Source organism: Metopolophium dirhodum, chromosome 6, assembly GCF_019925205.1.
Source record: "Metopolophium dirhodum isolate CAU chromosome 6, ASM1992520v1, whole genome shotgun sequence".
Lineage (NCBI taxonomy): Eukaryota > Metazoa > Arthropoda > Insecta > Hemiptera > Aphididae > Metopolophium > Metopolophium dirhodum.
In genome coordinates, this window is record NC_083565.1 from 9821811 (window position 1) to 9849264 (window position 27454).

A 27454-nucleotide genomic window follows, 5' to 3' on the forward strand; every position below is an offset into this window, starting at 1 on the left:
GAAGATGAAAAATTCTGAAAATTGGTATAGACCTTGGTCTTGGATGACAATACAATAATCCGTTGTCATTTTGGGACATGGACCAAAAAAAAAAAAAAAGGATTGTCCCCACGACGTCGCCGTAATATCTCTCGCAGATATTGAACTTTCTCTCTTCCCCAAAAAAAACCGCAACCTCTTACGAAGCAAGTATAGGCGTGTCCTATCCATTATTATAATATCTATGGTAACAACGGTAATTATTACCAAATAACATTATACCGGTATTCTGATATAGGTACCGAAAACACCGGATAACATATTTCTTAAACGTTTAATAAAAATATTTACTTTCAACTAAAAAGTAGAAAATAAAAAATAAAAAAAAAAATTTTAAAAACACACTTTTCCATAAAAACATTTAAAAAAAATTTTAAAAATTGCACTAAAAAGACAAAAATAATTCTCTGTACTTAAAAATAATGAAAAATTTATTGATGAAAAATTTAAAAGTGTGTGGTGCATCATACAAAACATTAAAAGCCGAGCTAAGTCTCACATACACTTCTTTGTTCAATCCTGTTTATAAGATAGTGACTGGCAGTATATGTCAAGTATAAGAGCAAAATAATGAAAAATTTACTGATGAAAAATTTAAAAGCCAAGGAAAGTCTCACATACACTTCTTTGTTCAATCATGTTTATAAGATAGTGACTGGGAATATATGTCAAGTGTATGAGCACCACACACTTTTAAATTTTTCATCAATAAATTTTTCATTATTTTTAAGTACAGAGAATTATTTTTGTCTTTTTAGTGCAATTTTTAAAATTTTTTTTAAATGTTTTTATGGAAAAGTGTGTTTTTAAAATTTTTTTTTTTATTTTTTATTTTTCATATTAAGTTATGATTATCAGTGGCTGTCAAATGATTTTATTGAGGGGGGAGTATATGGCTGATTTTTTACATGCACAATTTGATTATTAAAAATATAAGTTATGGTTATCACATCTTAAACATTGAAAATAGGTAATGGGTAGGGGATGTATCCCCCTCATCACCGTCTGACCGCCACTGATGAGTAGGTACATTGTTCTAATTATGTTAAAGGTCCAATGAATTTATGAAGAAATTAAGTTTTGTTGGAAAAATCTAGTAGCTAAATATTTTTTGTTTGAATTATTTTAGATTAAATCAATGAATAATTAAGTACTCCCTAGACAGATTTATGGTAGTTATAAAATATATTATTGATTTAAAATAAAATAGAGGTAAGTATATAATATATATACTTACACTTGAGTGGATTTTTACATTTTTAATAAATAATTTATTTGCATAATATTAAATTGAATTCTTTAGTTGAAAATAAGTTTAATAAGACTTAATTTAACAACATAAAATTAATCATATAACTAGTATTTACAGTTTACACAAAATATAAATCATTCATCAATTTCATCTTCCATTAAATGCCCAAGTTTAATTTCTTTATTAGAAGTAGTTCCATCTGTTGTATGTTTGGGTTTACTTTTTTTCTTCTGTACCTTTTTTCCAAATTCATATTCTGGCATAACCAGTTTAGTACTCTTAAAACTCGGTTTCATTTCTGGTTCGTTGGACTTCGGGGTTCTCTTGAACACTATTTTCTTTCCTTCTTCATCATCATTTTCTTCATCTTTAGATTTTCTACTTTGCATTTCTTTAAGAAATGCAAATGCAGCAGCTGCATTGCTCTTGTCATTCATCTCGTTCACATCAGCCAATGAATATTTAGTCCATTTGTGTGGATGCAATTTGAAATCTGGCGGCCTGTGCTTTTCAATTATGCGCCACGGTGGTATTTCGGGCTTGACAAACAGACTATCTTTGCCTCGGAACTGTTTGGTGAGTGAACGACCAGTCCTGCGTTCTACACGACCATTGAGTATTTCATGTGCGTCAGCTGTCGAGGCTTTTTTAATTTTTGATTCCAAATCCTTCTCTGCTTGATCAAGTACGGCGAACAGGTTAGTACGTTTGTTCTGGAACTCTGGAGTGTCGCCGACGAACGTTGGATCTTGAAATGACATGATTTGTGTTCGATCGAAAACGGTTACACGAAAATTTCTTCCCGTGATACTACGTCGTTGTACGCAAGGACATCGTCAATCAGAACAGTCGCTAAGGACGGTCGACTTCCGTAAATCTTACAATAATGATATTGTATTTAAATACGATGTAGTTTAGATAGAGTAAACAATAATTTTGAACTTTTGTAGCACTAGCAAACTTGAAAAAATTTAGCAAAGTCCTAAACTATCTAATATCAGCTATAAATTATTATAGTAAATAATAATATTATTATTTTTCGTTCGTTATCAGCAGCTGTCCGGTATCATTCGTCCGTCCGTCAGTCTTCAGTCTTTGGTCACTATTATTACGTTTAATATCTCCCGGTGCACATCGACCGCGGTTATGTGGGTGGTACGGAGTTTTGAACGTCATCCGCCACTTGTGGCGGGCAAAAAAATCAATACGGCCGCGGCATACGCAAAACGCCGACGGCGTAGGTGCATCGGTTTCGTCTGAAAGTCAGACGCGCGCGGCTTAATATTATACGCACCGCACGCGATGAAGAACATTGCCAAGACCAGTCGGGCGTACGTCATCGCGAATCTGTCGACGAACCACGAGGGAAACGCGACGCTGGCCTGCGAACTGATCGAAACAGCATGCGTGAGCCATAATATATAATTTACGATTGAAACATTTTTTTTTTTTTTTTTAAATCGGAAATAAACCGATCACACCGTGACACTATTTTACACGTAATTATTGTTGTATAGGACTAGCGCCGTCTCGCCCGGACGATGTCTGTCGCGGTATTATAATATTGTACTATTTTTTTTATAGGTATACCTATACCTATATTTAGATATCTACCTATATTCGCTTCGCCGTCTCGGTAATATTTTATTATAATATGATGCGTGCGTATTATAAAATATGTGTACAATATTAATATATATGTCCGTGACGACGATATAACATTCGTACCGAAATTATACGCCCGCTATAAACACAACCGCTGCGAGAGCTGAAGATGATACAACCGCGAACGCGCCCCGCTCGTATGCAATATACCAATATGGTCGTCGCCGGCCGTATATTATACTTGTGTCATATTATGTCAATATGATCGCCTTCGAAATATCGATCGTACCTATATATTATAATATGCTGTAGATTTATTATTAATATATATTATAATATTATCAGTTAAACATTATACACGACAATATTATAGTATACATTGATATATTTATGCTATACGCGGTGGAGGATCATCATCAGCTATAAATCCGCGAACTCCGACGGCCGTACAAAAAAGTACCACTCCCTTCCCACCCCGCAGAGTTTCGACTTGTAATAATAATAGGCACAAGTAAGCGTACTTTATCATACAATATGTAACAATGCTGCTGCAATAAAATACTATTGTCTATATATACACTTAACTTCGATAAAATCGAATCTGTACATCTACGGTAAATTTTGCAATTTTTCGGATTGTTACCATTTACCAATATATACGGTTGCAGTTTTATTTATATTTATATAAGACTCGTGTATCTGCAGTAGTGCAGTGTATTTGGGTTTGATAATAAATACTATACGTTTAGTAGTTTACGCGATCGTGCGGGTTTTTTTGAAACTGTGTTGTGGAAGCGTGGATTTACTGTTATTGTTAAAACACAATTTTTATATTTAAATATGTCGAAACGTAAATTAAAAATCTTAACGATTGCGGAAAAAGTCAACGTCATTCATATGGTCGAACATAGCGGGAAAAAAAATTATGAAGTAGCAAACGCATTTGGCATACCGAGCTCTACGTTATCGACTATTTTAAAAAATAAAACGAAAATTTTGACAAATTTCAAATTGCAACCAAGTCGGAAGAAAATTAAGCTATCTGAGTTTCCGAATCTGGATTCTAGTTTATTCAAATGGTATGTCCAGTGTAAGGATAGTAACCTACCCGTAAGTGGACCTATATTAAAAGAAAAGGCTAACATATTTGCAAAGTCACTGGGTTACACGAATTTCAAAAATAGCACTGGATGGCTGGATAAATGGAAAAAACGAAACAACATTACTTTACGAAAACCTTGCAGTGGAAATTTGTCTAATTCATCTGTCAGTAAAGATCAACATTGTATTAAATGGAAAAATGATATTTTAACAATAATCAATGAATATTCACCTAACGACATTTTCAATGCAGACGAGATGGGAATTTTTTACAGATGTCTACCGGACAGTACTCAGCAGCTATCTTATGGAGAAGACGATTGCCGCGATGGCAAACGAAGTAAAGAACGCGTTACTGTTCTTTTGTGTACGAATATGAGTGGTACCGAAAAAATCAAACCTTTGCTTATCGGAAAGCCTACTAAACCAAGATGCTTCAGAGGAATTAAATCTTTGCCAATAGACTACGAATCAAATCCAAAAGCATGGATGACGGCTTTTTTGTGGAATAAATGGCTTAAACAATTTGATGAAAAGCTGTTCATGGAAAATCGTAAGATTATATTATTTATTGATAATTGCACTGCTCATGTCATCGTCCCAAATTTAAAAGCGATTACTATCAAGTTTTTCCCAACCGACAGCACTTCGAAACTCCAACCACTCGACCACGGCATAATCCAAAACTTCAAGGTTTTTTATAGAAAAGAAGTGATACGTAAAATAACTTCACATATTGAACTCCAATGCACTATTTCAATTGATTTGTTACAAGCTGTAAGAATAACTGACAAATCATGGAGACAAGTTACGTCGGAAATAATAGCAAATAGTTTCAAAAAAGCGGGATTTCAACACCCGGGTACACTTGTTCAAACAATCCCCTCCTACCAAGAACCCTATCAAGAAAAAAATCATCCTGAATGGTCGTATATTAAACAAAAGTACAATTTAATGCCAGAATTTACATTTAACAGTTATGTCAAAATTGACGATAACCTAACAGTGTGTAGCAATTTAAATGATTCTGAAATAATATCTGCAGAAGTTGCAGGATTAACAAAATGTACACATGATAATGACAGAGACGATTATTCAACTTCAAGAAAAGTTGCTTATAAAGAAGCCACAAGAGCGTTAGAAATTTTACGTGATTTTATTGAAACAACAGAAGGTATAATTTATGCCTATAAATTTTAAATATTAATAAACTAGATATATCAAACAAATAATTGTTATTACCTTTTTAGGAATGGATAATATTCATTTTGAAGCATTAGGAACCATAGAAGATGCCATGGATAAAATAAAACATACAGAAAAACTTTAAGTATTTTAGGAAAAAAAAATGTTTGTCTAAAGTAATATAATTTAATTACTAATTATTCTAATATATATAAATAATACTACGCAGTATAATTCCTAATTACCTACCTATAGCCTATAGATATTCACACTGTATACTATTCTGCCTAGAAATGTATAAACTGGGTATTTTTTATATTTTTCAGACATATTCGGTACTTTATAGTTTATGTAGGGTATTTTGGCATATTGTTCTATAATAATAGTACCTATCTACTAATAGTTTAGAGAAGGTTATATCAATTGAATAAAAAACGGGATATTTTATTTATAAAATTTCAACAACTCAATCGATTTTAAAATTCAATTCTTAAAATATTGTACTATTACTATATAATATATTATATAATACTATTAACCTAAATATATTATAGTTAGGTTAAATAATATTACTAAGGTACATTATTTTTTAGGTGTGGAAAATGTAATTTAACTAAAAACATTTTAGTTATTTTATCAAAAACGAGATTTAATAGACACAGAAAAAACCTAATAATGATAACACAAAAGTATGAAATAAATTTCTATGTCTACAACCTACCTAATGTAATAATTATTATTATAGTTCTAATTACCTAATATAAGCATAATACTTTCAATTTGATGAGTTATTATTTAGATATAATCAATAATTATATTTGTTACATATTTAATCTTAAATAAATATATACATTGTCATTTGTAAATTGTGATGTAATAAAATAATATTATTAATTTATTTATAATATAATATGTACGAATATATCACTGTAATTCAACATATTTAATATTTATTAAAAATATATTAAAGGCTCAAAATATGTATTTTTCTGATCGTGAAAATTGATTTATTGACTTTTTCCTTGGAAGTAGATAGCTAGTACCTAATTCATTTTAAAAATTTTTATTTTATAAATAAATTGTAATCATAATAATAAATATAAATATAAATATATTATTTTCTATATAAGAATAGAAATCATTAATTAATTGTTTTTAATAATATTATAATTTTGTTAGAAATGTGGCGCGGATTATGTTTTAATGGAACTGGACGAAAATACCAATCCATTTACTTATGAAGATATCACAAACTTTCATAAGTTGGCTCAAGATAATGGGGCCGTTTTCACGACCAAATCGCTAGTGGTTAGTCAGTTTGTAACATTCACATTACGCATTTTTCACATACAAATGTGCTATTAATTTGTTTAGAATTCAATTCGTCAAATTTCTCCAATTCAACAATTTAAGGATATAAATAATGACGAGGATGAAATTAGTAGTGATTTGCAACTAGCATTTCCTTCAATTCCAGAAAAGGATATTTCCGAAGATCGTAAATCATATGAAACCGTCGATCTAGTGGAAAAAATACAACAAAAGTTTCCCAAACATGAACTCCAGTTTTGGGAATTTCAAGAAATAAGCACGTGTCTTCCTGAAGTGGTTATTGCTATCGGAATAAAAGTAATTTTTTTATCAATAAAACAACCAATAGTTTAAAATTAAGAAGTTGAATATTTTATACTTTATTAACTGTAACTGTTGATTGTTGCCCTTACAAAATGACAACTCTTAAAAAAATTGTGATTGTTCAACTCTTTTTGGTTGTAACTCTCTGCGTAACTGCAACTCGGCCACCTTGGTAGGCAATGTGCGAAAATTATCTGGTCTGCCAGATTAACAAATGGCAACCAATATACAAATAAAATACTAATTTCTATAATAATTATATAATCGTTTCGTTATTATAATTTTACTGACAGTTTGATTGAACCTCATTGAACAAATTACTTATAGATTCTTTCACACTCGAACTAATATTTGTAGTTTTTCATCGATTAAACCTCGATTTTTGACTTGTTTTGTGATAAAGTTGTTAAATTTAAGGCGTCAATATTTACCCAACGGCTGACAACCGGCTTTGTGATGGAACATTACCTACTAAAAAAAAACAATATCATATATAATATATATGTATATTATATTATATGCAATAACTTTATAAATAACTACCTATAATATACACATGTTACAATATATACTAAGAGTTAATAGATTTAAGAAAATTTCTTTTTTTGTTGTTCGTTATTTTTATTTTTTTTAAATAATTGTTAATATTATAGGCGATATCTTGCAAGTTTACGTTGGACGATAAATCAATCGGATACGATCACGCGATGTCTATCTCCACTCGAGACTTTCGTACCATGGTGACTAATATTAGGACAGTTGAAATTGCACTAGGAACAGGGAAAAAAGACAAACTCTCCCCATCTGAACTGCCATGTTTCAAAAAGTTGTTCAAAAGCGTTGTAGCTGCAAAAAATTTAGAGCGTGGATCCATATTAAAAGCGGAAGATATGAAAATCAAAGTTAGTGACACACAGAGCATGTGTGGATTTTACTTCCCAATAGTAATCGGTCGACAGTTATTATCTGAAGTTGATGAAGATGATCCAATTTTCGTTTCTGATTTTGATGGGTATGATATTTTTTAAGTTAACATCTTATATTGAGGTACTTACAAATTATAAATTATATATTATCCGGATTATCTGTAGATATCAATTGACAATTTAACAGACAATACTGGTTTAACTTATATTATTATAGTAGTTTTTATAATCAAAAATGATTTCCAGAAAACATAAAATAAAATAAAATAAATTTTATTTTGAAGGAAAAATACGTTACAAAATCAATCCTAACCTAATGAAATAATAGGCATACAATTAATAATATTATTTTATAGGTATAGCACAATTTTTTCCTATAGTTAATAATATTATTATTTATTATGATTTGTTCATTTAATATTTGTTATGTCTTTATAGTTTAATTTAATTTATTTTTTTAATTAATGAGATTTTTTTGGCAAATATCTTCTAAGTAATAATACACCTACGTGCTTATTCTTATACGGCTATAATATTTTTGAACCTAGCTGTGTCAGTATAATATACATATTGTACTCTTACATTTATTATGTATTATATTCATTTTTCAAAATATGTAAGACCAGTTTTAGTCCAAATAAAACATTTATATATACAATACTAATTACCATGGTATTCAGTGGCATATATAGGGGGGAGGCCCTCTAGGCCAGAGCCCATAGTGAAATTGCAGGTTCAATTAAAGCATTTCATGATGTATATTATGTTTATGTATAGCCTATGGTGGAACTAGGGTGGGGGGAGATGACGAGGGTTTATCCCCGGGATTATTTTCTTACGGGCCTATGTTTAGTGTTTCGGAGTTAGAAGTTAAAACACTATTTTTACTTCACATAAATGATTGCTGATGATATGAAGATAATGTGATAAGAAGGAAAGAAAACAAAATTAAATCATACAAATTAAAATAGTATAAATTATCACAATTCACAATGATAAATGCATTTTCCCATTTGTCGTTTGTGTCCTATAATAATTCGAGTAGTATATTTATGTAGGTTCTGGAGCTCCTCCCCCTTAAATTTTACATGTAAAAGCATAGGCTCCTCTGTATAGGCAATTCGTAGTACAGGCTCTTCCGAACCTTGTATAAATTATTAAGTATAGGCAACCCGCAACACACAAAAACTCGTCACATACCACCCGATCCGACACGTGACCGACATATATTTTACGCTTCCCCTTCAAATACATTACATCCCCTTTTATTTACACTTTAAAAAAAATATAATATATTATATTATAATATTCTGATGTACATTTGTATCGACTATATTGAACACTTGTTCGACTTATATTTTACCCCTTCCTCTTCAAATACATTACCTACCATTTTATTTACACTTGAAAAAATATATATATATAATATACTGATTTATATCGACTATATTAATATCATACCTATACTTACATACATATTACATACATACATACACACACACATACATACATACACATTATACATACATACATACATACATACATACATACATACATACATACATACATACATACGAACATACATGCTCATAATATAATAATATAATGGTACAATATCTAAAAATATTATACCTACAATTTTCAGATTATAATCCCATTCGAATAAACACCCCGCTAAAGCACACGTTATACATCGGAATGTATCACACACACATTCAAATATATTATAATATAGTTTACATATATACATATACTTACATATTATATCCAAACAATTATACACACATCATTATCACAAATCCCTGAACATATTATACAATTTACATAGTATATACTTACATATCAATAAAACACATCGTTAGCATACGATACATACAGTATATTTATATACATATAAATATGATATGACCATAATTTACAAACTATAATATACTATCAAACACACGATACCATACAGTACTCATCAGTTTTCATTCTGAACTTATATAATAATATTTACAACACACACGCCCTCAATATACATACAAATATATATATACATTATACATACATACATAAATACATACATACATACATACATAGGTACAACACACACACACACATACACACACATACGTACAAACATAAATACATATACACATACATACTTACATACATACATACATACACACATACATACATACATACATACATACATACATACATACATACATACATACATACATACATACATACATACGAACATGCTCATACATACATGCTCATAATATGATTTAAGATACCTACAACATCATACATATCTAAAAATATTATACAGTTTTCTTATTATTTAATTACATACGAAAAAACGATTCGCCAAAGCATACGTTATACATCGAAATGTATTTCAAACACACACACACACGATAACAGTATCCCATATAGCATACAACCACCTGCCAGCCACCCAGGCCTTTGTTCATTAAATTACATACAGACTCATACACACACACACACAAACTCACACATAGTCTCAATTATAAAACATTCCAATCCAATAGAGTACAAACCTTTTCACCCCGCAACCCGTCCTCACACCCTAACAACATCATCCGACTACAGACCTGTACAAGCCTGTAGTGATACGTCCGACTGTCCAAGTATTGTCGATGAATTCCAGCCATAAAGTATAGTGCATAGTGCAAAATTAAATCAGTCTGTTAACTACCGTTCAAGTCGTGTTATTTCAGAGTTCTTACGGGGTTTTAAAGTGTATACAAATATTTTACAAGTATTATAAAATTAAGTTATTTATTTTACTTTAATGAACATCGTAGTTCATTTTTCTACCACTAGTTCTGATATTAGCGCATACGTTAATAATTTGCTTAGATAAAACTATTTCACACTGTTATTTAAAGTACAATATATTTTTCTATAATTCATCACCCATCTATTCGTTGAAGGGTAAAGTCTTGTTTCGCGAGTTCGACTAGTGTTCATCAGTTTTCATCAGACGTAATCATGTTCTCGTGTAATATATGTGATAAAACCTTTACAATGATTAAAAATCTACACAGACATGCCAAGTCACACGATGTATCCAATAAGATTTCATGCAGTATATGCTCAGAAATATTTATGCGAAAAGATAACCTCATCAGGCATAGCAAGGATAAACATCGTAAGTATTTTTTTTTAAACTCTTTACAGATTTATTAGATAAATTATATTATATAATCAAGGCTACTATGTTTAATTATTACATTAAAACATATGTGGTGGTAATGTATACAAAGATGTTAAACAAATTAATTAATTTGGTCGTTGAATTATTTTTTCAAGTACCTATCTAATTAATAACAATACTATTTTCAGCTTCAAATATTGTAGTTCAACAACAACCAACCATAACCAAGCAAGAAATTCAAGATTTTTTTACACCAGCTGAACACATTTACGATTATAATGGTAAATATATTATTCATAACTTTATATGTATATATATATATATAACTTACTTAGGTAATTATGGATAATATATTAGGTACTTTATAGAAAATAGAACACTTCATGTAGAAATATTACTTTATCGATGAATTAAAATAAATGTTGCTTTATAACCTTTCAAAATATTTAAAATAAAAAATGCTATTAGTTTTTTTTTTTCAAAATCGCATAAAACAATATCTGTAAAAATATAAGCATCTTAGTGAAAATACATAAAAACATACGGAAAAATCATAATTTCTTAACAAAAATAGGAAAAAATATTCTAAGTTGTATAAAATCATGGAAAACATAAAATAATTTAGATACAATCCTGATAAATCCTATAATTATCATAGTTAAACCTGTTAAGATCATAATAATATGTATATATATATATTAAAAATGTTCGTAAAATTGTTCAATAGTTTTGATAAATTCATGTAATAATATATTAATTGAAAATATTTCCATACGATTATTGTCATAACGCTATTAAAAGCATATATAAATAATTTTTAATTTTTATATAATATATTTTTAAGTATAAACAGAAATTGTAATAAATATATTTGACCATATTATACAATATACATATATATAATAATACAATATGAATATCTTATTTTTCTATGAAAATCATATCATATATATTTAATATAATACCAATAAAAACATAAATAGGCATACTATTTATCTAAAGATCTTAATATGAAAGCCAGCGTATATATATCGTTCTGTTACTATTGTTTCATGCTACACAAAAGAACGTTGTGTATTATTACTATAACTGAGAGCTCTATATCATATTTGTTTTTGCTTTTACATATATAATATATATATATATATATACATTACATATACATGTGTGTAATACTAGAGCTTGATACCTACCTCATTTCATTAATGTATATTTTTAAAAATCGTATTTCCTATACAATAAACACATCTCTAACATTTTTTTTTAAATTCTTAATTTTTCTTCAGGTATTTTTTACTAAAAAACGTTTATATTTATAACAACAATTTATCTTTTCTGTCTCATTAAAAACTTTTATATATTTTCAAGTTTTAACATGCATTTCTATAATGTTTAGCAATATAATAGTAAAACAATTTTTTTTTTCAGTTCAATCTCACAATGGTCATAAGCGCCCATATCATACGGAAAATTCGAATGAAGCAGCAAATGCTAAAAAGACACGCATGAGCATCGTCAAGACTCGAGGATTCATCAAGACAGGCACATCGTTATCGAATAAAATCAATTGGTATTACGTGAAAAATACAGATAACTTGACCAACCACAGAACATTTTTAGAATCAACAAAAAAAGACTTAATAGAACTACTCAAGTCACTATCAGCAAAACAACCAATTAAATATAATCTTAAATTAGAAGCAACATATGAACGCCCGAACGTAGAAAATTCAGCAGAGAATAGAGCATTTAAGACCTCAGCTAAGGAAATGATTATAGATACAGATATTGAAGCTAAAATTAATCAAGATTTTGTCAACCTTTTGCTTGAAGAAGAAATGTATACTTCTAAAGGAAGTGGATTTACACTACAATCAATAGATGGTTTACTGTTAGGAGTATATAGTTATTTCCCTATGGGTGGTTCGTCTTATATTACACTTCCAGAGGACATAAAAAATAAAAAAGCAATTATCAATCCCCAAAACTCAGACCAACAGTGCTTCAAGTGGGCAATCATAGCAAGGTAATGCCAAAAATCAAGTAGCTGAAAATTTGAGGACAAATATAATTTTTCTGGTTTAACATCCCCAACACCTGTGAGGGAAATAAAAACATTTGAAAAAAATAATCCGAAAATATCAGCCAACGTTTATGGATTAAAAAAAGAAAAGAATAAGAAACATATTGTTTATCCACTTAAGGTTGCGGATGAAGAAAAAAAATATCATTTTGATCTCTTACTAATTACTGATGGTAATAAAAGCCACTACACCTACATTTCTAACCTTTCGAGGCTTGTGAGATCACAAAAAACATTACACGCCGAAAATGTTGTATTTTGCAAACGATGTTTTACCAGTTTTGACAATATACATACAAAATATAAGTTAAAAGGTCAGGCGGGACTTGAACAACACAAGTTGATATGTGGAGCACATAAGCCAATTCTGCCTAAGATGCCTGAGCCCGGTACATTGTTAGAGTTTGATGGGTGGAGTAACACTGAAAGACATCCGTTCGCGATATATGCCGATTTCGAGGCACTCCTTGTTAAATGCGAAGAAAAAAAAGGCAAAAAAACAGCAGCTTTTCAAAAGCACGAGCCAATGAGCTATGGAGTTTTCGTAAAGACTTCAGAAAACGTCCCCATTGAGTTGCTTGAGAAATATGAGATACCAACATCACCTATTATTAATCGCGGAAGCGAGTCACACCAGGATGTAGCCAAGCGTTTCGTTGATGAAGTGACAGAGATCGCGAGAAGAGTTCAAGATTTACTTAAAACAAATAAACCCATCATAATAACAGAAGAAGAGCAAATAGCACATGTATCAAAAAGTACATGCAATCTATGTGAATGTGATTTTTCTGTCAAAAACCAAAAGGTGACAGATCACTGCCATCTATCAGGAAAATGTAGGCAAACTTTATGCAATACATGCAACCTGAAACTCCAAAAACCTAACTTTGTACCATGCTTTCTACACAATTTGTCTAATTACGATGCACATTAATTCATCGTAACTGAACTCGGAAATGACACTAAATCAATCTCAGTGATTCCGAACAGCGAAGAAAAATAAATTTCATTTTCAAAACACGTTACCAACAACTTTTCAATTCGATTCATAGACTCTTGTCGATTCATGGCACCAAAATTATCAACACTCGCAGAAAATTTATTAACACCAGGTTTCGAGAAGTTCAGAGAAACCGCAAAAGCATTCTTACCCAGAGATATGGATCTCGTCACACGTAAGGGTGTTTACCCATACGAGTTTACCGATAGTTGGGACAAGTTAGAAGAAACGATTTTGCCTCGGAAAGAAGATTTTTATAGCACATTAACGGAAGAACATATAGACGATGAGGAATACGAACACGCAGTCACAGTATGGAACCATTTCAAATGCAAAACCCTAGGAGAATATAGCGATATGTATCTAAAAATTGATGTGCTGCTGTTGGCTGACGTGTTCGAAAATCTCAGAGACATGTGCATTTCTACATACAATTTAGACCCTGTTTACTACTTTACAGCTCCAGGTTTTAGTTTTGACTGTATGTTGAAATATACCAAAGTCAAACTAGAATTACTCTCTGATTTTGACACCCACTTATTTTTCGAAAATTCAATCCGCGGCGGCCTCACACAAGCAAGTATGAGGTACGCTAAAGCTAATAATGAAAAAACCCAAGATTATGACCCAACAAAGTCAAAATCATGGATAGTTTACCAAGATTGTAACAATTTGTACGGGTGGGCAATGTCACAGCACATGCCATACGGTGACTTTAAATGGGTGGAGCCTAAGTTAGATGGATTAGATGCTTTGACGCCGACGTCAGATATAGGCAGAGTGTATGAGGTAGACATATCATACCCTAATGAACTCCATGACTTACACAACGATCTTCCATTTTTATTGAGAACAAAATTCCTCCTGGTTCAAAAGTGAAAAAACTTATGGCGACACTTCATTCAAAAAAAAATTACGTAATCCATTATCGAAACCTGCAGCAAGCCATAGCAAATGGTTTAATTGTAGAAAAAGTACACAGAGTTTTAGAGTTCAAACAATCGGATTGGCTTGCAAAATACATTAAATTAAATACTGAAATGAGGAAGAACGCGAAGAATGAATTCGAAAAGGATTTCTTCAAACTCTTAAACAATGCCGTTTTTGGAAAAACCATGGAATCTTTACGGAAACGTTTTAAGATGGAACTAGTTTCATGTCCACAAAGATTACAAAAACTAATCAACAAGCAAACATTGTACGACATACAGTGAAAATCTTGCTGCTGTCTCATTGGAAAACAAAATTATCATGTTTAACAAGCCAATATATTATATAGGTAACAATTTATTTTACTTGCATAAAAAAAAAAATGTCATATTTTAGTATTTATAATTTTTAATTATTTTTTTTAGGTTTCGCAGTATTGGATATCAGTAAAACCATGATGTACGATTACCATTTTAATGTAATGAAGGCGCATTATGGTGATAATATCAAATTATCAACCTCATGTATACAGATACAGGTAAATTATTATTATTATCCAATTTTTCTATTACAAACATTATATTTATTTTTTTTTATTAATTTATTTTTAGATTCACTGATATATCACATTAAGACTGACGATTTTTACAAAGATTTTAAGTGCAATTCAAACTTACTTGACCGGATGGATACTTCAGATTTGCCGATAGACCATCCATGCTACATTGCCGAACGAAAGAAAATTCCAGGATTGTTCTCCGATGAGGGAAAGGGACAGCTAATTACCCAGTTTATCGCGCGTTGAGCAAAGTCATACGCTTACATTTTGAACGACAAGGAGAAAATTAAGGCAAAAGGCGTCCGAGGGCATGTAGTTAAAAATCACATGACTTTCAATGATCATTTCAATTGCCTTTTCGCTGATGGTGAAAAAGAGAACTTTAAACTGTATACTAGGGAAAATGTATCCATCAGATCATTCAACCATAAGATACGAACAATCAAATCCAAAAAATTATGCTTCAAACGACAAGATGATAAGCGGATAGCAAAGACCGATAGAATACATACCTACGCTCATGGACATTTTAAACTCGATTGTTAATTGTATTTTAAAAAAAAAAAAACTATAAACATACATATATATTTGTAAATTATATTTAATTTTATAAATGTTTAGGTTAATTTAATTTTTATTTTGTGAAATATCTCTGTAAATATTAATTAGTTTATTATTTTTGTAAAATAGCTGTGTAGATATTATTGTGTTTTGTTTTTTATTTTGTAAAATATCTCTATATATATATTAAATTGTTTTTTTTTGTAATAAAGTCACTTATCATAATTCAAATCTTTTTATTATTTTTGATATATTATTTCCTTTTCTCGCATGTATAATTCTTTACATCTGAACATACATTGTAAAGGTACATGTATGCTAGAACAATATAAGTATACTATCATGGCTTCATATTATTTAATGCTAAATGTTGGTGTTTGTATCAACATTAACTCACCATGGAATGCTGAGATGTGTCTTGTTCATAGTTACAGCTATAGATTTGTTAAAAATAAAACAGCCTGAGTTAATTGAATATAAGTTTTATAGTATGATTCGATAGTAAAAATAATATTAATGAAAACACGGGTACTTAAATTTCATAAATTCATTAAAAATATGTAAAAATATCATTATTATTTTAATAAAAACATCTATAATCAACAATAATTTTGTCAAATTTGCATGAAAATATCTTAAATTCATTGACAAATGAACATATATTAGCTATATTGTTATCAAATGTACATAAATAATTTGACTTGATTAAATATATTTATAAATATGTAAAATAATCTGCTCTAATACAAATATTTTAAACATAGCTAACAAAATTCGAAATATAAGCAAAAATAAATATCTCGCACAACATAAGCAGTCTAATATGCACAGTTAAAATTGTTTTTTATTTAAATTTATAAAGTCATTCAGAATCATCGATAGATAATATATTCAATATAACTGAGTATGGCGAATTCACACGATTTTTGTTTATCTCGAGCTACATTTAAGATCATACAATACATCAACACAACCACTCACAAACGTGCACGACTATATCCCCCCCTCACCATCCACAAGGATTAAGTTAGTTTTGTGTAGGTTAGGTTAAGTTAGTTTCCTGTAGGTTCAAAAAAAAAAGAAAGGTCATGATCCATCATGACTACATCTTCACATGGTGAAGATGAAGTAACCTTTCTTTTTTACAGGTATTGTTTTATGCGATTTTGAAAAAAAAAACCTAATAGCATTTTTTATTTTAAATATTTTGAAAGGTTATAAAGCAACATTTATTTTAATTCATCGATAAAGTAATATTTCTACATGAAGTGTTCTATTTTCTATAAAGTACCTAATATATTATCCATAATTACCTAAGTAAGTTATATATATATATGTACATATAAAGTTATGAATAATATATTTACCATTATAATCGTAAATGTGTTTAGCTGGTGTAAAAAAATCTTGAATTTCTTGCTTGGTTATGGTTGGTTGTTGTTGAACTACAATATTTGAAGCTGAAAATAGTATTGTTATTAATTAGATAGGTACTTGAAAAAATAATTCTATGATTCTAAAAATGTTCTGTAGTTGGTCAAGTTATCTGTATTTTTCACGTAATACCAATTGATTTTATTCGATAACGATGTGCCTGTCTTGATGAATCCTCGAGTCTTGACGATGCTCATGCGTGTCTTTTTAGCATTTGCTGCTTCATTCGAATTTTCCGTATGATATGGGCGCTTATGACCATTGTGAGATTGAACTGAAAAAAAAAATTGTTTTACTATTATATTGCTAAACATTATAGAAATGCATGTTAAAACTTGAAAATATATAAAAGTTTTTAATGAGACAGAAAAGATAAATTGTTGTTATAAATATAAACGTTTTTTAGTAAAAAATACCTGAAGAAAAATTAAGAATTTAAAAAAAAATGTTAGAGATGTGTTTATTGTATAGGAAATACGATTTTTAAAAATATACATTAATGAAATGAGGTAGGTATCAAGCTCTAGTATTACACACATGTATATGTAATGTATATATATATATATATATTATATATGTAAAAGCAAAAACAAATATGATATAGAGCTCTCAGTTATAGTAATAATACACAACGTTCTTTTGTGTAGCATGAAACAATAGTAACAGAACGATATATATACGCTGGCTTTCATATTAAGATCTTTAGATAAATAGTATGCCTATTTATGTTTTTATTGGTATTATATTAAATATATATGATATGATTTTCATAGAAAAATAAGATATTCATATTGTATTATTATATATATGTATATTGTATAATATGGTCAAATATATTTATTACAATTTCTGTTTATACTTAAAAATATATTATATAAAAATTAAAAATTATTTATATATGCTTTTAATAGCGTTATGACAATAATCGTATGGAAATATTTTCAATTAATATATTATTACATGAATTTATCAAAACTATTGAACAATTTTACGAACATTTTTAATATATATATATACATATTATTATGATCTTAACAGGTTTAACTATGATAATTATAGGATTTATCAGGATTGTATCTAAATTATTTTATGTTTTCCATGATTTTATACAACTTAGAATATTTTTTCCTATTTTTGTTAAGAAATTATGATTTTTCCGTATGTTTTTATGTATTTTCACTAAGATGCTTATATTTTTACAGATATTGTTTTATGCGATTTTGAAAAAAAAAAACTAATAGCATTTTTTATTTTAAATATTTTGAAAGGTTATAAAGCAACATTTATTTTAATTCATCGATAAAGTAATATTTCTACATGAAGTGTTCTATTTTCTATAAAGTACCTAATATATTATCCATAATTACCTAAGTAAGTTATATATATATATATACATATAAAGTTATGAATAATATATTTACCATTATAATCGTAAATGTGTTCAGCTGGTGTAAAAAAATCTTGAATTTCTTGCTTGGTTATGGTTGGTTGTTGTTGAACTACAATATTTGAAGCTGAAAATAGTATTGTTATTAATTAGATAGGTACTTGAAAAAATAATTCAACGACCAAATTAATTAATTTGTTTAACATCTTTGTATACATTACCACCACATATGTTTTAATGTAATAATTAAACATAGTAGCCTTGATTATATAATATAATTTATCTAATAAATCTGTAAAGAGTTTAAAAAAAAATACTTACGATGTTTATCCTTGCTATGCCTGATGAGGTTATCTTTTCGCATAAATATTTCTGAGCATATACTGCATGAAATCTTATTGGATACATCGTGTGACTTGGCATGTCTGTGTAGATTTTTAATCATTGTAAAGGTTTTATCACATATATTACACGAGAACATGATTACGTCTGATGAAAACTGATGAACACTAGTCGAACTCGCGAAACAAGACTTTACCCTTCAACGAATAGATGGGTGATGAATTATAGAAAAATATATTGTACTTTAAATAACAGTGTGAAATAGTTTTATCTAAGCAAATTATTAACGTATGCGCTAATATCAGAACTAGTGGTAGAAAAATGAACTACGATGTTCATTAAAGTAAAATAAATAACTTAATTTTATAATACTTGTAAAATATTTGTATACACTTTAAAACCCCGTAAGAACTCTGAAATAACACGACTTGAACGGTAGTTAACAGACTGATTTAATTTTGCACTATGCACTATACTTTATGGCTGGAATTCATCGACAATACTTGGACAGTCGGACGTATCACTACAGGCTTGTACAGGTCTGTAGTCGGATGATGTTGTTAGGGTGTGAGGACGGGTTGCGGGGTGAAAAGGTTTGTACTCTATTGGATTGGAATGTTTTATAATTGAGACTATGTGTGAGTTTGTGTGTGTGTGTGTATGAGTCTGTATGTAATTTAATGAACAAAGGCCTGGGTGGCTGGCAGGTGGTTGTATGCTATATGGGATACTGTTATCGTGTGTGTGTGTGTTTGAAATACATTTCGATGTATAACGTATGCTTTGGCGAATCGTTTTTTCGTATGTAATTAAATAATAAGAAAACTGTATAATATTTTTAGATATGTATGATGTTGTAGGTATCTTAAATCATATTATGAGCATGTATGTATGAGCATGTTCGTATGTATGTATGTATGTATGTATGTATGTATGTATGTATGTATGTATGTATGTATGTATGTATGTATGTGTGTATGTATGTATGTATGTAAGTATGTATGTGTATATGTATTTATGTTTGTACGTATGTGTGTGTATGTGTGTGTGTGTGTTGTACCTATGTATGTATGTATGTATGTATTTATGTATGTATGTATAATGTATATATATATTTGTATGTATATTGAGGGCGTGTGTGTTGTAAATATTATTATATAAGTTCAGAATGAAAACTGATGAGTACTGTATGGTATCGTGTGTTTGATAGTATATTATAGTTTGTAAATTATGGTCATATCATATTTATATGTATATAAATATACTGTATGTATCGTATGCTAACGATGTGTTTTATTGATATGTAAGTATATACTATGTAAATTGTATAATATGTTCAGGGATTTGTGATAATGATGTGTGTATAATTGTTTGGATATAATATGTAAGTATATGTATATATGTAAACTATATTATAATATATTTGAATGTGTGTGTGATACATTCCGATGTATAACGTGTGCTTTAGCGGGGTGTTTATTCGAATGGGATTATAATCTGAAAATTGTAGGTATAATATTTTTAGATATTGTACCATTATATTATTATATTATGAGCATGTATGTTCGTATGTATGTATGTATGTATGTATGTATGTATGTATGTATGTATAATGTGTATGTATGTATGTGTGTGTGTATGTATGTATGTATGTATGTATGTATGTATAATGTGTATGTATGTATGTGTGTGTGTATGTATGTATGTAATATGTATGTAAGTATAGGTATGATATTAATATAGTCGATATAAATCAGTATATTATATATATATATTTTTTTTCAAGTGTAAATAAAATGGTAGGTAATGTATTTGAAGAGGAAGGGGTAAAATATAAGTCGAACAAGTGTTCAATATAGTCGATACAAATGTACATCAGAATATTATAATATAATATATTATATTTTTTTTAAAGTGTAAATAAAAGGGGATGTAATGTATTTGAAGGGGAAGCGTAAAATATATGTCGGTCACGTGTCGGATCGGGTGGTATGTGACGAGTTTTTGTGTGTTGCGGGTTGCCTATACTTAATAATTTATACAAGGTTCGGAAGAGCCTGTACTACGAATTGCCTATACAGAGGAGCCTATGCTTTTACATGTAAAATTTAAGGGGGAGGAGCTCCAGAACCTACATAAATATACTACTAATTCGGGATTCATCATTTGGTCATCCAGACATCAGTCAAAGTTCCAAAAACAGTAAGATTATGTATTATGTACAATACTTGAATATTAAAATGTCATTTTTAAGATTCCGAGTGAAATCAGGCATGTATTGATGCAATGTTTTCGTTAAAATGTCTGATTCACAATAACTTTTATGGCGTGCCTAACTATCAATCAACGTATAAATATATATTATATGCACATATAATTATATATATAATATATTAAACGGTAATTTCTTCTTAAGTACCTATGCTTACAAAGAATTTTAATAAGTGATATTTTGGCTTTAAAATAAAATCTCATTCATAATTTGAATAAATATTTTAATATGATTGGATTTTAAATAGGTACCTATTTAAAATTAATAGTTGATACAATATTGAATATGTTATTTTTTTATGTTGTAACCAAAATATGCGTCAACGATAAACTAGATATTTGAATAAATACATTTAATTGTGCTAATTATTAGAAAATAATCGTTCAGGAAAGAGTCTTTCATTCTTGGTCTATGATTGGACGTAATTTAAAGTTTTTCCCCTGGTGTAAAAAATCCTAGTTCCACCCCTCATTTTAGTTTATATTTATAAAGCTATATAATTTAGTCGTTAAACACCATACTGTCTATATTCAATAGCGATTAGTGGATAAATAGTGATTAGTAATTACACTCTACAGTAATTTTAGATTTAGTCGATTTAGAGCATACAATATTTTATTTTTTAAATGTTTACAATATACAACCATTCAGATATTTTCCCACATTTCTACTTATTCTACAAATAAAAAATAATTGTATTTGCAGAATGTATTTAAAATTTAAATTAAAAAATTTAACTTAACTAACTGTAATTTTGAGTCTGCGAGTATTTGTTATGTAATTATGTTCAAAAATAATATTAATAAATTACCTATTTTTATTTATTGCATTTTATTTATATTGTATAACACTATAATACTAATAATTTCTACCAAATTCGATGGAAGTTATTAGCCTCCATAAGATGAAACCTAAACACATGTGACTGTTGTGAGACTAATGTAATAATCTAGAGACGTCTTGTGAGTACTATGGTGAATTCTTATATATTTTATGAACATGTAAAATGTTAGAATGTAAGATCTATGGATAGTTGTTGTATTAACAATGTTAAGCTTACTTATTTTATATTTTCATTGTACTTTTGTATTTTGTATCTATGTTAATTGTATTAATCGAAGGTAATTTATATTATAATAACTTTAGACTGCAACATTATACGAATTATATGCCATACGATGATCCAGTACCAGAGTATACCGAATATATAACTGAAATCGATCTGGGCCGATCCATACATTTTAAAAGCCCATGTTATATTATCGCTGAAATAGGACAAAATCATCAAGGTGATATAATGATGGCTAAAAAATTGATAAAATTGGCCAAAGTAAGTACCTAATCTATAATATGTATTTTTAATTTTTTGTATAGTAGATATTTGTATTATTGTGTATAAATCTTATGATTTGAATTATTTTAGAAATGTGGCGCGGACTGTGTAAAGTTTCAAAAAAGTTGCATAAACGAAAAGTTTACGTTGTTGGCCAGAAATAGATTGTACAACAGTAAAAATTCTTTCGGTGCGACTTACGGTGAACACAAGCATTTCCTAGAGTTTACTGAAGATCAATACAAGGAACTGCGGAGGTATGCAGTAAAAAAAGTTGGAATTCATTTCACTGCATCGGCAATGGACCCGGTAAATCAGTTGACACAATTTATCAGCATACATTTATATTATTATATTATTATATTACAAATTTCTAATTTTTTACATTACTCAAATTGTTACGGTTAATCCACTTACACTGCTGCTATATTTTAAATATCGTAGGTTACCTGTATGAATAAAAAAAAAATACTTATTTGCACTTATATATTTGTAATATGTATAGAGTGGCGCACATAGAATTTTTTTCAAAGGGTTTAACTCATGTATTGTTATATTTCTTATATATAAGATATAAAATACGCGTATACTTCAAACAGTTCAAACATATCGTAAATGAAATAAACAAAATAATGAAGATACTTTAGGGTGGGGGGATGTGTCGATGTGACCCTCGTTCGTCACGTTCTGGCACTATCCAGTTTACATATAATATAAAATGTATCCTTCATATAAATATATCAGTTTTTCTTCAGGTTTCATTTGATTTCATCGTTAACCTCAAAGTGCCGTTCGTGAAAATCGGTTCGGGCGAATCAGGCAATGTGATGTTATTGGAAAAGGCGGCTAAAGCTTACGTCCCATTGGTCATATCTACCGGCATGCAGACGCTGGCTGACATACGAATCACTTACGAGACAGTCAGCCGGTACCATAACTATTTCGCATTGTTACACTGCGTATCCGCGTACCCGACGCCGCCGGACGAGGCCAACCTGAACATGATCAAGACGCTCCGCAAGACTTTTCCGAACACGATCATTGGTTATTCCGGCCACGAAGTGGGCTCTTCTCTGACAGCTGCGTCAGTAGCACTCGGTGCCAAAGTAAGGATATGAAACGGGAATTATGGGAGTGTAGTATACAATATTGAATATACAGACGGTTCATACCCACTTTGCCGAATCCCAATTCGCCAGTGTTAAATTATTTTTAAGACATTCCCATTTTTCCGACAGTCTAGTTTGCCGACGTCTCGGTTCGCCGACAGATTATACTGGTTTTATAATAAAGTTTCAATTTTCCCAATTCGCCGACAGGTGACAGTAATTTTATCGAAAACGGATATGACTGCAGTGATAATATTATAGTATGTTGTCGATAAGTTCAATGATTAGTTTTTTTCCAGTTCCGCAACATAAATAGAGTGTTATGGATAGGTTGAAATACGTTGAAATACCTTATTATTTTTATTAGGACATTAAAATTTTTTCCGTCAAGTGAGGTGTCCGTTTAGACAGCATCTATAATATTTTCTATTATTAATTATTAAGTTCTGTTAAAATCTGTTTTATATTTCCACTATATAATAATTAATATTATGTATTACATGTATGCCTACTATTGCATAGTGCTAATATTATAAACATTTTTTTTTATATAGGTATCTACTTTTTTAAATTTAAGGTTTTTAAAAGGCGCATAATACGATATAAATCCATATTTTTTCAAATTCTCATAATCTGTAATTTATTTATTAAGATATCCATAAATTGAATACCTAGGTATCGAATATTTTTTTATTGATAATAGTTATTAATAAATTCAGATGCGCAGAGTAGAACAGCAACATGTCATGTGGTATTTACTGCCGCGACGTTTAACACTTCTGATAGTCTCCTACCCTTATGTCTTCATCTAGATTTAAATGCTATATAATATTGATAGTTGTTACTTGTTAGTTGTTTAATCAGTTGTTAAATTTAGAACAATTTATACATTGAAAATATTTTCATACAATTTCCCGCGCATTATAACTTTACAACCCTTTATATATTATATTTTTTTTCTATAACCGAAACCTATGTAGTATATATATTATTATACTTTAAAAATATTGTTGTTATACAGGGTGTTTATCAATTATTTAACGTAAGATGTATTCATCATAAAAGATACTCATTATAAGTATAAGTATTTGACACTAGCCAATAGTATTGACTCAAATACTTAATTGAGTAATAATAGTATTTATACCATCGTGAGATTATATTATACTAGCTGAACCCGTGCACTTCGTTGCCCGTTAAATGTACTAACTCTATATGACTCAAACTTTGTTCAATTCGTTATTTAATATTCGGTGTATATCAAAATTAATCTTAACTTTTACGTTGTCTAGAATAAAAATTCTGGTTCGCAGCAGTATATTATCAGGTAAGCAATCTACCTGCGGTAGATCGCGGACACCATGCTGTTTGCACGTAAGTGTATGATTTAACTCTAAAGTATAAAAGTTATACCAAGTTTGTCATATTCTACCTATGGTGGATTAATATAATCAATTAATACAAAATCCTAACCTAACCGTACTAAAACCAGATTAATAAAAAAAACCAAATTTAACCATTTTTAAATTAGCCTATCTTCTTCCCAGATATCTAATCTAGACACAAACATTCAATTATATATATATATTGACAAAAAATAATAATATAAATCAACAAACATGCCCGTAACCAATAGCAAGCAATATACAATACACTATTGTTATATAGTCGTTGTTGTTGTTTTTGGCCATGTCGCCAGGTGTGCACTTAAGAGGCCATAACTCCGGAACCACTTATTGCACAGCGTACAAACTTCACAGAAACCATCTAAATATCAATCCTAATATACTCTGAAATTTTTATCGACATCTGTTTGGTGGATCTTGAGTTATAAAATTTATTCAAAATGTACACTTATTTTTATATAATATATAGATGTAGATACTAAGAAAAAATTAGGTAATATTACAAATTACAATTAATTCTTATCGAAGTTATGAAATATTTAATATTAATTATAGACTATTAATTGATTATTGTAAATATTATATTAATATTGTTTCAGATTATTGAAAGACATATCACACTGGACAGAAATATGAAGGGATCGGATCATATTTGTTCTTTAGACCCTTCACAATTTAGCAAACTCGTTAGAGACATTCGTTACATCGAAAGAAATTTAGCTATTTAATAATTATATGCATATCTATTATCACCTCAAAGTGTTCATTTACAATTTTAATTGGTGCCTAAATATCTATGGTATTTTAATTTAATTTAATTGTTTTTTTTTTTTTTTTAAAAGAAGTCAAGGTATGTAAATGTATACTGTATTTACAGTATACCAACTATTATGTAAGTTACATATAGAAAAAAAATTCATTTTTAAAACAACGTCATACCTATTAGGTACTAGGTAGTAATATAAAAGTAGGTAATGTACTATAATTATTTTTCAATCCAGAAACTCATATACAGTATTCATATTCTGTTCATAAAATAACACATTAATAAATCTTACTGAAAATTTCAACCCTAAGCCTCATATTATATGGTCTCTAAACTCACTATGCTCAAGCACTCACAAAGTTTCATTTAAATCAGATCACATAAATTTAGAAACCGAAGAAAAAAATTCACATTTCCTCACCATAATATGTCTTTAACTTTGTACCTTTACTATATTTGACTTACTTATTTAGATAAGTATTTTAATATTTTACATCATCACATCATTTCGTCAACTTTAAAGTTTAAATTTTTTGATTTTCTAATATTAGAAACTAAAATAGCAATTATTGTAAGTAAAAAAGTATCATCACTAGTCGATTTAATCTGCCATTTATGTCTCTTATATTGTATAACATTTAAAATTATGTATATCATATGTGTGCTTTTTGTGAATTTCTAATATAATTTTTATAGATTTAGATATAGCTTATTGTTTTAATAACGACAGCGTACCTATACAGTTATTTTCTGTTGGGTACTGTAAAACAATGAAAATTGATTTTTCGTCGCTATATTGGCAAACGAACGAATTAATAATAAATAATTCGCCCCAAAAAATAGTCTTCTTATATTTAGAACTATACTCTTTTTCAAATGAGAACGCACCGGGCGGCGGACGAAAACCGGTCGAAACGCGCGCATGGCCTCCCCACTCCCGACAGTTTCAGCGACAATTATAATTATAATCATAATTGAACATTCTGTATGCCCGGCGGCGTCGAAAGTAGCCGATCATTGGCGACTAATCAGAAATTAATTACTAATTTTGTGGGAGGGGCTTGTGGTTCCGCCTCTGATAACGATGCGCGACCCGGTGCGTTCTCATTTGAAAAAGAGTATAGGTATTTAACTTATATTATCTGTATATATAAAACAGTAAGCTGACTGACTGATCTATCAACTCACAATTCAAACCATTGGACGGATCGGGCTGAAATTTGGCATACAGATAGCTATTATAATGTAAGCGTCCGCTAAGAAAGGATTTTTGGAAATTCAACCCCTAAAGGGGAAAATAAGGGGATGTAAGAATACAATAGTGGCGCCCTCTATCAAGTGATATCTAATGTAAATATAC

General features: G+C 29.4%; 3 protein-coding genes and 2 long non-coding RNA genes across 7 annotated transcripts; 3 read left to right on the forward strand and 2 right to left on the reverse strand.

The window, feature by feature from the left end:
• Window positions 1–44: 44 nt before the first annotated feature.
• LOC132946404 (U5 small nuclear ribonucleoprotein TSSC4) lies at window positions 45–2340 on the reverse strand. Its single transcript, XM_061016397.1, has one exon. The coding sequence runs from the start codon at window positions 2050–2052 to the stop codon at window positions 1426–1428; it is 627 nt and encodes a 208-aa protein (XP_060872380.1). The 5' UTR covers window positions 2053–2340; the 3' UTR covers window positions 45–1425.
• A 126-nt stretch (window positions 2341–2466) lies between these two features.
• Window positions 2467–26958, forward strand: LOC132946402 (sialic acid synthase). 3 transcript variants are annotated; one of them, XM_061016395.1, is made up of 8 exons: window positions 2467–2698; window positions 6362–6490; window positions 6557–6811; window positions 7471–7829; window positions 22627–22810; window positions 22904–23122; window positions 23569–23919; window positions 25215–25856. In XM_061016395.1, exons 1-8 carry the CDS (start codon window positions 2594–2596, stop codon window positions 25251–25253), a joined length of 1641 nt encoding a protein of 546 aa, XP_060872378.1. In that variant the 5' UTR covers window positions 2467–2593; the 3' UTR covers window positions 25254–25856. The 3 variants fall into 3 exon arrangements, with proteins under 3 accessions (XP_060872378.1, XP_060872377.1, XP_060872376.1); XM_061016393.1 differs by lacking the exon at window positions 25215–25856 and adding an exon at window positions 25928–26958 and having other exon boundaries at window positions 2473–2698; XM_061016394.1 differs by lacking the exons at window positions 22627–22810; window positions 22904–23122; window positions 23569–23919; window positions 25215–25856 and adding exons at window positions 10803–10906; window positions 11101–11193; window positions 12341–12950 and having other exon boundaries at window positions 2471–2698.
• Window positions 2705–5957, forward strand: LOC132946403 (tigger transposable element-derived protein 4-like). The gene is made up of 2 exons (XM_061016396.1): window positions 2705–5171; window positions 5248–5957. The coding sequence occupies exons 1-2, from the start codon at window positions 3737–3739 to the stop codon at window positions 5325–5327; spliced, it is 1515 nt and encodes a 504-aa protein (XP_060872379.1). The 5' UTR covers window positions 2705–3736; the 3' UTR covers window positions 5328–5957.
• Window positions 15139–15675, forward strand: LOC132946405 (uncharacterized). Its single transcript, XR_009664707.1, has 3 exons — window positions 15139–15274; window positions 15351–15463; window positions 15537–15675. It is a non-coding gene; the product is annotated as an uncharacterized LOC132946405 (long non-coding RNA).
• LOC132946406 (uncharacterized) lies at window positions 15913–20097 on the reverse strand. Its single transcript, XR_009664708.1, has 3 exons — window positions 19188–20097; window positions 18901–18993; window positions 15913–17753 (listed from the first exon to the last, which is right to left on the reverse strand). It is a non-coding gene; the product is annotated as an uncharacterized LOC132946406 (long non-coding RNA).
• Window positions 26959–27454: the final 496 nt, after the last annotated feature.